Genomic DNA, 15843 nt, shown 5'->3' with positions numbered 1-15843 from the left:
GGGCTGGGGGAAAGGCCATAGATCAACAGCATCCCAAGGCAGAGGAATTTCTCCTAGTCAGAACAAAATGGAATCTCCTATGCCTACCCCTTTCTACACAGACACAGCAACAATCTGATCTCTCCTTCCTTTCCCCACACTTCCCCCCCCCTTCCTTTCAACAAAACCGCCATCGTCCTCATGGCCGGCTCCCGATGGTCGCTGTCTCTTCGGAGCTGTTGGGTACACCTCCCAGACAGGGCGGCCGGGCAGAGGCGCTCCTCGCTTCCCAGACGGGGCCGCCCGGGCAGAGGCGCTCCTCACTTCCCAGACGGGGCCGCCCGGGCAGAGGCGCTCCTCTCCTCCCAGACGGGGCGGCCGGGCAGAGGCGCTCCTCGCTTCCCAGACGGGGCCGCCCGGGCAGAGGCGCTCCTCGCTTCCCAGACGGGGCCGCCCGGGCAGAGGCGCTCCTCGCTTCCCAGACCGGGCCGCCTGGGCAGAGGCGCTCCTCACTTCCTCCCAGACCGGGTGGCAGCCGGGCAGAGGCGCTCCTCACCTCCCAGATGGAGCGGCCGGGCAGAGGCGCTCCTCACTTCCCAGAGGGGGCGGCCGGGCAGAGGCGCTCCTCACTTCCCAGACTGGGCGGCCGGGCAGAGGCGCTCCTCACTTCCCAGACTGGGCGGCCGGGCAGAGGCGCTCCTCACCTCCTAGACGGGGTGGCCAGGCAGAGGCGCTCCTCACTTCCCAGACGGTGTGGCGGCTGGGCAGAGGCGCTCCTCCCTTCCCAGATGGGGCAGCCAGGCAGAGGCGCTCCTCACTTCCTCCCAGACGGGGTGGCGGCCAGGCAGAGGCGCTCCTCACTTCCCAGAGGGGGCGGCCGGGCAGAGGTGCTCCTCACTTCCTCCCAGACGGGGTGGAGCCACTTCACCTGGCCAATTTTTAAAAAATGTTTTTATTTGCAAAATAGAAAGAGGCAGCCTGATGTTAGTCCACCAAATTTTGGTATGTGACTTCTGGAAGTGTGAAAAACGCTGGTCAAACCTACCTTCCAGCTGCCTAATTTGCGTTATGAACATGTCACTTGGCCAGGCGCGGTGGCTCACGCCTGTAATCCCAGCACTTTGGGAGGCCGAGGTGGGCGGATCACAAGGTCAGGAGATCAAGACCATCTTGGCTAACATGGTGAAACCCTGTCTCTACTAAAAATACAAAAAATTAGCTGGGCATGGTGGTGGGTGCCTGTAGTCCCAGCTACTCGGGAGGCTGAGGCAGGAGAATGGCATGAACCTGGGAGGTGGCGCTTGCAGTGAGCTGAGGTCGCTCCACTGCAGTCCAGCCTGGGCGACAGAGTGAGACTCCATCTCGAAAAAATAAAAATAAAAACGTGTCATTTGGGGCTGACAACTCCTCCCCATATCCACTCTTTCTTACTCTGCTGTCAACCATTTAAAATCCTCCTTACCAAGACTCATTCATTCAAAAAACACTGAATGAACCCTTACTCTGTGCCAGTCACTGTTCCAGGCACGGTGGACACAGTGTTGAGCAAACAGGTCTGAACCTTCTTCAGCTGAACCCTCTTCAGCTCCATCTCTCACCTGCCAAGTGTCCTGACCTTGATCCCATCCCAAGGACTTAGCATTGTTATCTGATCTTTGAAGTATCGATTTTCTGGCCAGAAACCTCTGTGGCCGGTGGCAGCCTTTGCCTGAGTTCTTGTCCTGCATCCAGGAAGAATGAGGTATGCAGACAAGTGGAGGGTGAACAAGATGAAGAGGAGCTTTATTGAGTGTTAGAACAGCTCAGAGGAGACCCACAGTAGGTAGCTCCTCTCTGTAGGCAGATTGTCCCATCAAGTGTTCAGCTCTCAGTAGAGAGGAGGCCCTGGAGAGGGTAGCTCCTCTCTGCAGCTGGTCATCCTGTTGTCTCTCCATCCTCTGTCCTGTTTTGGCTGAGTCTGGGGCTTTTATGAACCTCAAAGGGGAGGAAGTACATGCCGATTGGTCCATGGGGGGCCACAGGTGGGCCCAGAAAAGGCATCACAAGTCCCTAGTCCAGTCTGGAGGACTGGCAGCCCAGCCCTCAGTCTTTAGGCCCTCCCTGGCCTGAAGGTGGGGCCTTACAGGGAACTGTCCACTTCCACTCAGGAACCTGTCTGCCTCCCACAGCTGTCTGTGGTGCCCATGTTGCTTGCAGTAAGGGGCACCTGTAGGCCAGCACTGAGCCACCCTCAGCCCCCCTTAAGCTTCCCCTCTTACACTCATCAGTGCCCAAATTCCAGAGGGGGCCCAGGCAGCAGGGGGCTGGCATGTCAGCACTTCCCAGGGTGTGTGCACACCCAGCTGAGCTGTGACAGTGCCTAGGCTCAGGCCCAGCCCCTCTCCGAGACTGGAGTGGGTGCCAGGAGTGGAGAGAAGCCAGGCAGTGGGAGGAGACACCCCCAAGTCTGTGGGGACAGAGGGGAGGGGTGGGAAGGCCTTGCCGGGCCCCTGAAGGTGCAGACTGCAGAGATGCCTAGGGCCTGCACCTGGCGGGGGGCGCAGGTGGAGGCTGCAGCTGCACCTGGGGAGCTCCCACCCCCATGAACTCAGAAGGGGCGGGGCTCCTGCTTGTCCCTAGCTCCTGCTGGCTCTGGCGCATGCAGCCCTGGCAGTGCCTCGGAGATCAAAGTGGGCGCCAACAGCAGGGAGAAACCAGGCAGCAGAAGCAGGCACTTCCAAGCCTGTGAGGGCAGCAGGGCCTTCCTGGGTCCCCAAGAGTGTGGGGATGCCTGAATCTGTAGCCACGGTTTGGGCGGCTGCAGCTGCATTGGGAGGTGGGGTCGGTGGGGGCCTCCTGCCTGCTCCATGGAGCAGAAGGTTAGGGTCTACAGCTGCAGTTTGGGTGGCTGCAGCGGCACCCAGGGAGCTCCTGTTTGCTCCATGGAATGCGCAGCCTGGGCTGCACCTCCCTGCTGCAGCTGGTGTGATGGCAGTGGCAGCTGTCTGGAGTGGCTGCTGCCATCACAATCCCCTGACATTGTCTAATTCTCCCAAAGCATAATTTTCCTCAGCTTTCACTGATCTTTGCAGGCAGCTTGGCCCCAAGTGGTCTCCAAACTTTTAAAATCATGCCTCCCCATCAGTAAGAAAATGTTGCCTACAAACCTCCAATATATGTCTACTTATTTAAAAAAAATTTTTTTTTTTTGAGACAGTCTCACTCTGTTGCCCAGGCTGGAGTGCAGTGGTACAATCTCGGCTCACTGCAAGCTCCACCTCCCGGGTTCACGCCATTCTCCTGCCTCAGCCTCCCGAGTAGCTGGGACTACAGGCGCCCGCCACCACGCCCGGCTAATTTTTGTATTTTTAGTAGAGACAGGGTTTCACCTTGTTAGCCAGGATGGTCTTGATCTCCTGACCTCGTGATCCACCCACCTTGGCCTCCCAAAGTGCTGGGATTACAGGCGTGAGCCACCGCGCCTGGCCTATGTCTACTTATTTTTTATGTTACATATGTGTATGTGTTCTGTAAGTGACATAACATCCACTCAAGCAGGAATAGCAAAGGGAGGAAGGAAGAGTGAACAATAACTAGGGCTCCCATTCTTTCTTTTCTGCCTCAGTTGCAGTCTTCACCCTAGCAGTCTACCTTCTGCCCCCACACTACCCCTGACAGCACTCCCTGAGGTCACTGAGTCATTGAATCCAAGGGGAACTCTTTTTCTAGTCTCAGCAAATGGCAGAGCTTGGCAGCTCAGTCCTCTCTGCTGGCTTTCCTGTGCCCCTTGTTGGATGGTGCTCCATCTCCCACCTTAAAAAAAAAGTTATTTATTCATTTATTTATTTATTAGAGACAAGGTCTTGCTCTGTTGCCCAGGCTGAAGTGCACTGGTGTGATCATGACTTCTAGGCACAAGCGATCCTCCTGCCTCAGACACCCGTGTTGCTGGGACTACAGGTGTGCATCACCACATTCAGTTAATTATTTTTATTTTTACTTTTTGTAGAGATGGTGGGGGGCGGAGGTGTCTCACTGTGTTGCCCAGGCTGGTCTCAAACTCAGGCCCTTAAGTAATCCTCCCACCTCAACCTCCCTAAGTGCCGAGATTCCAGGCATGAGCCAGCACACCCAGCCCACCTCTCACCTTTCATCCTCTCGGTTGGCAAACCTGGGGCAATCTTACGCAAATGCGAGGCTTTAACCTATTCTCGAATCTTTTGTAAGGATCTGATTTCCTTGCTGTCTCGTGGGCTCCTTCAGACTCTTCTCCAGAGCAGCTGGAATGATTTCTTAAAGTGCAAATCATATCAGGATACTCTCTGGCTCAAGTGAGCCAGTGGCCTCCCAACACATTCAGAATAGAATCTCTGATGCTCCTGGGGGCCTACTGAGTGTCTGCACGTGCCCCCAGGCACCTAGTGCCCCCTTCCTCCTCCCCAACCCCCTTTCTGCCCCAGCATCACTTGCCTCCCATCATTCCCTGAACCATGGCCAACCCTCTCCCACAAGACATTTGCATCTGCTGCCCCCCAGCCAGCCCCACTCCTCTCTGTTCAGCTGCTTCTCCACCTGTCACCCCTTGGGCTAATCTACTTTTCTTCACTGCACCTCTCACTCAGAACCCTGGCCCCAGGGCCTGGAGCCGTGCCTGGCACACAGTAGGTGCTAACAGATATATGGTTTCCCCAAATCTATGTCCCTGCTACCCTGAGCTCCAGAGCCACATGCCACCTTCCTTCTAGATATCTTCTGTGTGTCCCATGATTCCTCCATCTCAACATGTTCAAAAATTATATATGACCTTCTCCTAAAACCTGCCACCGAGCTCTTCCAGCCATTCCCCATTGGCCCATATTAGAAACCTGGCAGGGATGCCCGACTGCTCACTGCTGAGTGGACCCCAAATCCTACTGACTCTCTGAATGTTCCCTCACATTCGGCCCTGACTACTGCTGGCTTTGCTGGGTCCTCATTATTTACCAGCTGGTCTCCCTATCCAAGCCCCATCCCTTCACATTCATGCCAGGTGCTCCTGGAAACTCGGTCATCACATAACCCCCGGTTGTCTTGACCATGAAGTTCAACTTGGCTCCTGGGACCCACAGGATCCACTATAGCTGCCCCCACCCCGCAGCCCCTGCCACCTCTCTGGCTTCACTTTCAGACCAAATAACTTGTAGCATCCCTCAATGCCTCCACACCTCTCTGTGCTGTCTGTTGCCTGGAATGCCCATCCCTCACTTTCCTATCACATCTTCTCCAACTGGAGAAATCATACTTGTTTTTCCAAATTTCTCACCTCCCTTCTATACTCCCACATCTCTCTTCCTGCTGTATTTTACTAACCCATGTGTAGATACTTATCTATAAATATTTGTATATGTAGCCTGAATCTATATTAAACTGCATGTGAGTTCATACCAAGGTCTCCAAGTCTACTTGGAGTAGAGAGTGATCTACTACTACATGGATCATTCGCGCTCTCTCCCTGCTTATCTGTAACCTCCCACTGCAACTGTGAAATGGCCCCCACCATCTGCCATCCATTTACTGGATTGCTCAATCCTAGTATACCTGCAGAGTGGCCTCTCACTGTATCTTATTTGTGAGTTTATTTGTCCTCAAGATTAATGCTTATTCCCAAGCACTTATAAGTACCTAAGAAAACTAAATACATGCCACTGATCCAAACACCAAAAACATATAAAGTCATTTAATTCTCACAATGGACATGTGAGACATTTATTATTAGTGCCATTTAACAGAAGAGAAAACTGAGATATAGAAAAGCCAAGTAACTTTCCCAAGTTGCACAATTAATGTGGCAGAACCAAGGTTTGAACCCAGGGAGCAGACATCCAGAACCATGAACTTCACAGCCTCCCCTGTGTTAGAGGTGCCACAGTTTCTTGACTTCTGATATTCTGACCTCGCCTCTCCTCAGCTCTGAGAGCCTTCGTCTTTGGTTGTTTCTGTGCCCCTTCCAGGCTGCAGATCCTTGCTGCAGAAGGCCAAGGATGGTTCAACCAAGGAAGTGTTCTATTTACTTCCTCTGGGCCCGCTTGTGAGTGGTTTAGCTTGTTGCTGGTGGAATCTCCATTCCATACCCACAAAAAGTGCTCCCAAGTCCCACTGCTGTCTCTCCCGGCCACCAGCCTCTGCCACCCATCTATGAGGAGAAGACATCACTTCTTGCCACAGGCCATTCAGCACTTTCAAGGTTTTATCCATATTTTTGCATATACACTCACACTCGCACCCTTTATTCATATCTCTAAGAAAAGCCTCCAGCTCTCTATATTTTTGGGGAGAGACCTGTGTTCGTCCATTTTCATGCTGCTGATAAAGATGTATCAGAGACTGGGTAAATTGTAAAGAAAAAGAGATTTAATGGACTCACCGTTCCACATGGCTGGGGAGGCCTCACAATCATGCCAGAAAGCAAAAGGCACGTCTTACATGGTGGCAGGCAAGAGACAATGAGAACCAAGCAAAAGGTGTTACCCGTTATAGAACCATCAGATCTCATGAGGCTGATTCACTACCATGAGAACAGTATGGGGGAAATTGCCCCCCGTGATTCAATTATCTCCCACAGGGTCCCTCCCAGAACACATGGGAATTATGGGAGCTACAATTCAAGATGAGATTTGGGTGGGGACACAGCCAAACCATATCAAGACCCTGCCGCTTTTCCCTTCCTCCCCTACCATAGTCTTCAAGATTTTAAGACTCCTCAAGATTTCATTACATACCTGAGGACATTTGGAAGCTTCCTCAATCTTACATGTATTTATTTATTTGAGACAAGGTCTCCTTCTGCCATGCAGGCTGGAGTGCAGTGATGTGATCATGACTCAGGGCAGCCTTGACCTCCCAGGCTCACGTGATCCTCCCATTTCAGCCTCCCAAATAGCTGGGACCCCAAAGGCGTGTCACCATGCCCAATTAAAAAAATTTTTTTTGAGATGGAGTCTCACTGTGTTGCCCAGGCTGGAGTATAGGGTGCAATTTCAGCTCACTGCAACATCTACTTCCCAGACTTAAGCAATCCTCCCACCTCAGCCTCCAGAGGCCGTCTTCGAGATGCTGGGGATTCAGGCATAAACAAAACTGACCATGCCCCTGCCCTCAAGGAACTGACACTCATGCAGTCAAACTGCCTGAAGTGGCCAGGCGCGGTGGCTCATGCCTGTAATCCCAGCACTTTGGGAGGCCGAGGTGGGTGGATCAGGAGGTCAGGAGATCGAGACCATCCTGGCCAACATAGTGAAACCCAGTCTCTATTAAAAATACAAAAAAATTAGCTGGGCGTGGTGACAGGCGCCTGTAGTCCCAACTACTCAGGAGACTGAGGCAGGAGAATGGTGTGAACCCGGGAGGTGGAGCTTGCGGTGAGCCGAGATCGCACCACTGCACTCCAGCCTGGGCGACAGAGCGAGACTCCGTCTCAAAAAAAAAAAAAAAAAAAAAAAAAGCAAAAATAAAAACAAAAAAAAACTGCCTGAAGGAGCAGGGAACATCCTCCTGCCTTCCACTTGCTCAAAGAACAGCAGCACGTCGTGTTGAAAAGTGATCAGATTCATTTTATTGACTACACAGAAGCAATTCCATTTTCCACTAACAGTATAATTTAGGGTGAAGAATTCTGACTCAGTGTCTCCACAGGAACCTGTTCCTCAGCTTTCTGGATGTCATTGTTTCTGACATCACACCTTCTTAGACAGGTATTTCTGGAAAAGGATCTGGTAAGAGGATGAATTTGGCTCTAAACAAATTTTAGACAGGCCCGGAAGACCTGTCAGGGCCACCAAGTTAGTTTCTCTGGCAAAATTTGATTCCTTCCATCTCACCACTATAGTAACTGTTTTTGTTATGTTACCAGGAGCCACACAAAGGTTGACCCAGCAAGGTGGAGCCGTGTTACCAGGAGCCACACGAAGGCTGAACCAGCAAAGTGGAGGACCAGCTGTTTGCTTGACTCGGGGCTGGTGACAGGCCAACATGGAGAGACAGCCCAGCTTCAAGAACAGCAAGGCAGCCCTTTGCACAGTTCCCACTGGGGTGGGGAGGCTGGAGATGAGGACTGCATTCCACATCAGAGTTGTTTTATTTCTGGATATTCACAGACAGCTAGAAGTCAGAAAAATAAGCCAAAGGGGGAAGCCCCTGGCAGACCGGTTCCACTGGCTTCCTCTCCAGAGTCACTGTTCCAAAGTGACAGGTGGAAGCTCTTTCAGTTCCTCCTTTTCCGGGTACACTTCAGACACCTTATTCATCTTGGTGAAAATCTGGTTGATCTCTATGAACGTCTTGGCCTTGGTCTCGGGGACAATCAAGAAGATGTAGATGGTGGTGAGAAGGCAGATCACGGCAAAGACAATGAAGCTGTACGGGCCGAGGCCCTCCTGTGGGAAGAGAGGCAGGTGACACGTGTGGGACGTGGTTTGCCCAGGGGCTCACACTCTACTGCACGGGGATCTGGTGAGCGTGGGCCCCGGGCCTCACTCACCTGGATGAATGGGAAGATCAAGCCCACGGTGAAGTTGGAGAGCCAGTGCACGCTGCCCCCCACCATGAAGGCAGATGGCCGAGAGGACTGCAGGAAGATCTCAGTGATGAGCAGCGCGGGTATGGGACCTGTAGGGGGAGGAGAGCAGCCTCCCTGAAGGCAGAGCGGGCCCAAGCATCCCAGGCCTGGCCATGCAGACCCATCAGGTAGCTGGCCCCAGGACAGCGGCGTCTCCAGGACTCTTGGGCATGTGCGGCAGCACGTAGGAGGCAAACGGCAGTGTACAGGGATGGCAGGCCAGCAACCACCCGTTAGGCCCACTCTGCTGCCTGCACAGTCTGTGTGTTCCCACCCACACCACCATTTTACCATTTCACTCTCATTATGTGCCACCCACCCCCTTGCGGTGGAAGGGGGAAGAGATGCCATTTCCGGGCTGCATTGGCCATCCCTGGTATCTCTAAGGAGCTCCAGCCCGGAGCTTCTGGGACCAGAGGGGGTTGTGACACCCTGAGGCCAGCTTTGGGTACGTACTGGGCCCGAGGGCATGTCCTATGACGTAGGAGATGACACAGACGATGCTGATGTATGGCATCCAGGACACCGTGTCCTGTGGAGAGAAAGCAGTTGGTTCACCTGGAGCAGACAAGCTAGGACGGGACCCCAGGGGGCGGCCAACCTGTCCTGGTGGGTGGAGGATGGCACCTGGCTCCCCCCCCAGCAGTGCCACCTCGATGAGCCACTGGGAAATCAGCTGAACGTGGGCTATGAGCTGGCAGGACACACGGTCCCCAGATGTCTGGCCAGTTGTATTTGCTAAACAGCTCATTGTGACCCCTCTTCCTTTTAAGGCAGGTGGAGGTGCAGGGTGGGAGGGGCACTGGTCTTCCTGGTGCAACTCTGGGATCCTGGGACCCTGGCCCGTCCTCACCTGCAGTGCCAGAGCCGCAGTGAGCACGCAGCAGGCTACGAGGCAGATGGAGAAGCCCAGCAGCAGCAACAGCCTCCGACCCAGGAGCTCCACCACGAACACCTACAGGAGGGTGGCAGGGCTCAGGCGGGAGAGGCCCAGCTTCACCTCCCTCCAGCCCCCTCCAATGCGGCAGCTGTGAGGAGAGCTCGGCGGACCGGGTGCCCACCTGTGTGCAGGCACACTCACATTCACATGGGCAAGACATGCCCTTGGGCAGCCAGCGGGAAGTCGGCTGTGGCTGTGATGCGGGACCCCAGCTGCCCACCCTTGAGACTCAGCTCTAGGGCCTCCTAATCCCACAACCCTGAGCCTCAGGATTCCTGCCCTCGGGAGGCCAGATGTCTGCATGCACCGGAGACGCTGCCCTCACGGAGCCTGCTCCCATCCCGAGGTGGCCAAGCCTCACTCCGTGTAGCCCACGCTCGGAGCCACCCAGCAGTGGGCGCTGCCTGGTCCAGGCACCCCTACGTCCCCGTCAGGTGGTGGCCCCGGGCCCGGTGCGGCTCGGCAGCCCCAGGTGTGAGGGGCCGGTGCGGGGCCACCTCCCACACGGAGTTTCTGTAGTAGCGGCTGGTCCTCCACGTTTTGGGGCCACGGGCTGCCCTTTTGGCGGCGCCGAGGCTGGGGCGTGGGGACCCGAGGGGCCTTGGGTGGAGGCTGCGGGCAGCTCCAAGGACACTCACGGCGCAGAAGGTCATGACTACGTTCACGGCCCCGGTGCCGGCCGTCACGAACTGCACGTGCTCCTCCGGCACGCCGGCGCTCAGGTAGATCTGGTCCGCGTAGTAGTAGATCTGCAAGGCAAGCGCGGGGCTGGGCGGCTGCCCGGAGGAGGCGGCCTCGGCGCCAGGACCCACGCCCGGCGCCCCAGGACCTGCGCCCCACGCCCCCCGAGCCCTCCCCAGCTCCCGAGCCGCAGCCCGGCCCATACAGCGTTGACGCCCGACAGCTGCTGGCCGCCCATGAGGACGATGATGGACAGCAGCTGCCAGCGCAGCGAGCGCATCCGGAACAGCTTCAGCACCGAGATGAAGCCCGCGGCCTTCTCTGCCTCATCCTCCTGCCGGATCTCGGCCACCTCCCTGTCCACAGAGTCCCAGCCGCGCAGCGTCTGTAGGGCTGGGGAGAAGCGGCACCGTCGGACCAGGGCTCGGGGGCAGAACCTGGAGGCTGCCCCCGCCCGAGCCCTCGTTACCTTTCTTGGCGGCCGCTTCGTCTTTCTTCTGAATCAGCAGGTACCTGGGGCTTTCAGGGAAGAACGGCAGCAGAACGAGTTGCAGCGCCGCGGGGACCCCGGTCAGCCCCAGCAGGATCGGCCAGCCTGGGAGGAAGGCAGCGAGCTGGCACCAGCGGCCTCCCCACCACCCCGAAGGCGCCCTCTGCAGAGCCGGCCCCAGCCCCGTCATCCTGAGTGGGGTGCAGGCTCCAGGAGGGCACAGCTTTCCCAGCCCTAAGAACAGCGACTCCCGACGGTGGACACTCGGGAAACACCTGCAGCAGGGCTCAGCAGCGACGCACCCCTGCGCCCATCAGACAGACCACACCGACGAGGCCGGCAATACCAAGTGCTGGCGAGAACGTCCCCGTGTCCTTCAGAGGACAGTCTCGCAGGGGCTGGAGGAGCTGGGCACACCTGGCCTGACCCAGCTGCCCGCTCCCAGCTCTATGCCCAGAGAAGCCAGGCCACCAGGATGCCTGAACTGGAATGGTCACGGCAGCTCTGATTATAGAAAGGACACCAGAAAAAGTGGGAATATCCTTAACATTCCACATAGAGGGGACACATGGGCTGGCCGCACTGGTACTGCAAAGGCAAAACTACAGGCAAAGCAAAAAAATGAAGCACAGAGCTTCACAAATGCCTAGAGGGCCATGTGTGGTTCTAAGTCCTGCTGTCGCGCTCCCTGAGACAGGAACCTGGCTTATTCACCCAGCTCCTAATGAGAACGTGGCGCCTTGGCGTAAGTGTCCCCAACACATGCAGGAGTGAAGGAGAGGCAGGAGCATGTGGTACTTAAACAGGGACCTAGGTCTGTGCCGCTGGGTCTGCATCCTCATGAGACCTTGGACCAGTTTTCCAATCTCTCTGTACCTGTGATACACCTGTAAAATGGGTATGATACTGGTACAGGCTTAATAGGGCTGTTCTGAGGAATACATGAGTTACTAAAAAAGACTTGGCACTTGGCCCACGATAAGCACTTTCTATAGAGAGTGTCTAAGCAGCACAGAGCTTGATGATCCACTTGACTGACTTGCAGGCGGTGTGTAGAACCCTGGGGGGAACTGGCTTATGTTTTGGCTGACAGGATGACTGATGATAGTTTAAAGGGAAAGTCATGCAAAAACAACCCCAGTTACAGGTGTCTGTGCACCTGCCCCATGCCAGGCCCCAGGCTGTCTTGGGGAAGGTGGAGGCAGGGTCTGGGATGTCCTCACCACCTCCCCCATGGGGCCAGGCCACCCCGACTCCTGGTACTTCTCTTTCTGGTCTGCAAAATGGGATAATCACTGAGCCCCAGGCAGCAGCGTTGCTGGGAGGGTCCTATGAACTGATGCTGGGTCTGCCCCACGCACAGAGCCTGGCACACTATTGTCATTGCTATGCCATGGGCCTCCATATGGACAGTCGCTGAGCAGGCAGAGAAGCCAATCACTCAAAGCCACCTCATCCATCTCCTAAGAGGGACTAGATAGTAAACACTGGCTAGTCCATTATCACGCCTTTGTCCAGGGCCTGCTGTGTTGGCTCAGGACAGGATGGGCCCCCCAAGGACATCCAGCCTGTTAGAAGAGACCAGTCTGCAGAAAGTCCTGTCCTGTGGTGGTGGCTTTGGAACACAAGGAGGGGGCCAAGGGTAGTGGTGAAGGGGTGGGGGTGGTCCCAAGATGTCCTGAACTCACCATCTACGTTTGCAAGGAGATTCCGAAGACCAAAGATCTGGGCCACGAGGATGCCAACAGTGATGAAGAGCTGGGGCACCACCCCGAGAGCCCCCCGCAGGTTTTTAGGGGCCAGCTCCCCTAAGTACATGGGGACCACGTTGGAAGATACACCTGGGAGGAGGTAAAATAGAAACACCATCAGAATAAATTAGTCTGGCAGGGACAAGCTATCTTCAAGTATACTGTTTTTAGCAATAACATTATTTGGGCCAGAACTCTCTCAAAACTGCAGAGGAGAACGCAAACACCTATTTTAATTCTTAGCCCTTTATACTTTAAGGAAAGAGAAACAGATCAAAGGAGCTCATGCACAGGGGCCCTTGCTTTGGCCCGTATCATCTGGGGACACTGGCCAACTGGATCTACGGCCTTCCCCGCTCCCCGGCCTGAGTCTAGACCCACTCATGTTTCTGCTTTTTGAGGAGGGTCTGTTTAATAAAAGGCAAGGCAGCTGGGTGTGATGGCTCGTGCCTATAATTTCAGCACTTGGGGAGGCTAAGTGAGGAGGATAGATTACTTGGGGCCAGGAGTTTGAGACCAGCCTGGGCAACATAGTGGAACCCTGTTTCCACTAAAAATATGTATGTGTGTGTGTGTGTGTGTGTGTGTGTGTGTGTGTGTGTGCGCGCGCGATATATATGGCCTGTGTGTATTTACATATGGCGTGTATGTGTATGTGTGTATGGCCTCTGTGTGTGTATATATATGTATATATATATATGGCCTGTGTGTATGTGTGTGTGTATATATGGATATGGCCTGGTGTGTGTGTGTGTGTATATATATATATATATATATATGGCATGTGTGTGTACATATATATATATATATGGCCTCTGTGTGTGTGTGTGTGTGTGTGTGTGTATATGTGGCCTGGGTGTGTGTGTGTGTGTGTGTGTATAGGGCATGTGTATGTGTATGTATATATATGGCATGTGTGTATGTGTGTGTATGTGTGTATGGCCCAAGACCCCTAGCCCCCAGCTTTACCTTATAGGAACAGTAAATAAACCAATGCAGCGATAGTTTCATACACCTTTAAGCACAAGTTATATGTCTCTATAAGCATTAAAAATGTCAATACATATTATGGAATATCTGCATTTCTGAGATTTCTGTAATGCCTGGACTACTTCTGAATCCCCAGTATTTAAACTTGTAAATTTTCCCATCATACTGGAATCTGGTGGAGGGAAAACTTACTCTATATTTTAGAATGATGTGTTGCCTGATGTCAATTAAAAAACATAGGCAGAATTTAATTTTACAGCTTCCAAAGTATTTTCACATATATTGTCCTATTTAATTCTCCTAAAAGCACATCCAGAGGCTGGGGATGGAGAGGAAGTTTCACGAGTCCAAGTATCAGGTACCAAATCCTGAGTCAAATGGAGGCTCAGGGACGTGGGTCTCTGAAGGGAGACTCTCAGGAACAGAGTTTGGAGTGAGCAGAGGTTGGAGCTGCTGTTGATGGTGGGGTATTTAATAGCACCGAGATGGGAGGGTACCTGAGGCCATGTTTCCCTGCTTGGCAATTCTACCCACAGATGTCTCTACTTAGTATTTCAAAAGAGACATCACAGTTCATTAATATCGATTCTTCCTCATTTTCAGAGCAAAGAGGGGCAGTCTTTAAAGCAGCTCTTAGCATGTCTAGGTGGGAAGAGGGAGCAACACCTCACAGGCCTAGGGCAAAGGGCTGCAAAGGAAGGGAAGGCCTCCTGGGAGCTGAAGTGGGAGGCTGTGTCCTCACCACTTAACAAGAGCCACTTAGCGGCAAGAGCATCTTGGTGAAGGACATTAATAGTCAAACCTCAGGAGGTTTGTGAACAGATGGGGTTACCTGTATGTTGGTGGAAAGCAATCTCTATTTTTGTCTTTAAAATGACTCCACTAGGACCTCCCAGCCAGCCAGTTCTGATACTAGAGTCAGAGCAAAGTGGCTTTTTTTTTTTCGAGACGGAGTTTCGCTCGTCGCCCAGGCTGGAGTGCAGTGGTGCGATCTCAGCTCACTGCAACCTCTGCCTCCTGGGTTCAAGTGATTCTCCTGCCTCAGCCTCCTGAGTTGCTGGGATTACAGGTGCCCACCACCATGCCTGGCTAATTTTTGTATTTTTAGTAGAGGCGGGGTTTCACCATGTTGGCAAGGCTGGTCCTGAACTCCCGACCTCAGGTGATCCACCCGCCTCAGCCTCCCAAAGTGCTGGGATTACAGGCGTAAGCCACCGCACCTGGCCTGGCTTTTGAAGGTTAAATTCCTCCTGCTGGGCACTGTAGCTCACGCTTGTAATCCCAGCATTTTGGGAGGCTGAGGCAGGTGGATCACTTGGGGCCAGGAGTTCGAGACCAGCCTAGCCAACATGGCGAAACCCCATCTCTACGAAAAATAAAAAAAAAATTAGCTGGGCACGGTGGCACATGCCTGTAGTGCTAGCTACTCAGGAGGCTGAGGCACAAGAATTGCTTGAACTTAGCAGGTGGAGCTTGCAGTGAGCCGAGATCGCGCCACTGCACTCCAGCCTAGGCAACTAAGCAAGAGTCCACCTCAAACAAACAAACAAACAAAAAGTTTAAATTCCTCTGAGCCAATGAATACCTTCAGTCTTCCTGCGAAGAAGTTGATTAATAACAAATCAGTGAACTGTGAGCATGTTCCAGTCAAAGTCATACTCATCTTGGCACCCCCCTTGTCAAGGTAGTTGTTTACTTCATTTTAGAGTGAGCAATGTGGTTCTTGCTCATATGGGTGGTTTTATTTTTGTGTTGGTTTGTTTGTTTTGTTTTTGAGACAGAGTCTCACTCTGCTGCCCAGGCTGGAGTACAGTGGCGCAATCTCAGCTCACTGCAACCTCCCCATCCTGGGTTCAAGCGATTCTAGTGCCTCAGCCTCCTAGTAGCTGGGATTACAGACCTACTCCACCATGCCCGGCTAATTTTTTTATTTTTGGTAGAGACCGAGTTTCACCATGTTGGCCAGGCTGGTCTCGCACTCCTGACCTCAAGTGATCCAACTGCCTCAGCCTCCTAAAGTGCTGGTATTACAGGCATGAGCCACCGCACCCGGCCATATGGGTGGTTTTAAAATGAGTGTCTAAGCAGCACATAGCTTGATGATCCACTTTGCTGACTTGCTGGAGGTATGTGAAAAACTGATGGCAAATGGATTATGCCCCTAACGGCCAGTGTTCTCAAACCGTGATCTGAGGACCTGGGGATCCTGAGACCTTTTAAGGGTATCTGTGAGATCAAAACTATTTTCATAATAATCCTGAGATGATATTTGCTCTTCATTTTCTTTCTCTCATGAGCATATGGGAGTTTTCCAGAGACTTCCTGCCAGGCCACATCACAACTGACCCGACCCAGAAGTACATCTGAGAATTCAGCTGTCTTCTGTTAAGCCAGACATTAAAGAGATTTGCAAAAATGTCAAACAAGGCCACTCTTCATG

At 53.5% G+C, this 15843-nt stretch overlaps 1 protein-coding gene across 10 annotated transcripts in view; it reads right to left on the bottom strand.

Annotated features, from left to right (window-relative positions):
* Positions 1–5669: 5669 nt before the first annotated feature.
* Positions 5670–15843, bottom strand: part of SLC2A5 (solute carrier family 2 member 5) — a 49047-nt gene continuing 38873 nt past the window's right edge. For 9 of the 10 annotated variants that reach the window (XM_024256616.3, XM_009235487.4, XM_054524773.1 and 6 more), the window contains 8 exons: positions 12351–12503; positions 10642–10767; positions 10378–10565; positions 10130–10240; positions 9405–9506; positions 9008–9083; positions 8474–8601; positions 7527–8369 (listed from right to left, as the gene is read on the bottom strand). In XM_024256616.3, the coding sequence (XP_024112384.2) occupies positions 8166–8369; positions 8474–8601; positions 9008–9083; positions 9405–9506; positions 10130–10240; positions 10378–10565; positions 10642–10767; positions 12351–12503 (1088 nt within the window). In that variant the 3' untranslated portion in view covers positions 7527–8165. 10 annotated transcript variants of the gene reach the window in all.

Source organism: Pongo abelii, chromosome 1 (assembly GCF_028885655.2).
Source record: "Pongo abelii isolate AG06213 chromosome 1, NHGRI_mPonAbe1-v2.0_pri, whole genome shotgun sequence".
In the NCBI taxonomy this organism is placed as follows: domain Eukaryota; kingdom Metazoa; phylum Chordata; class Mammalia; order Primates; family Hominidae; genus Pongo; species Pongo abelii.
Note: the sequence above shows the minus strand (reverse complement) of the source record. Positions and strands in the feature narration are given on the sequence as shown.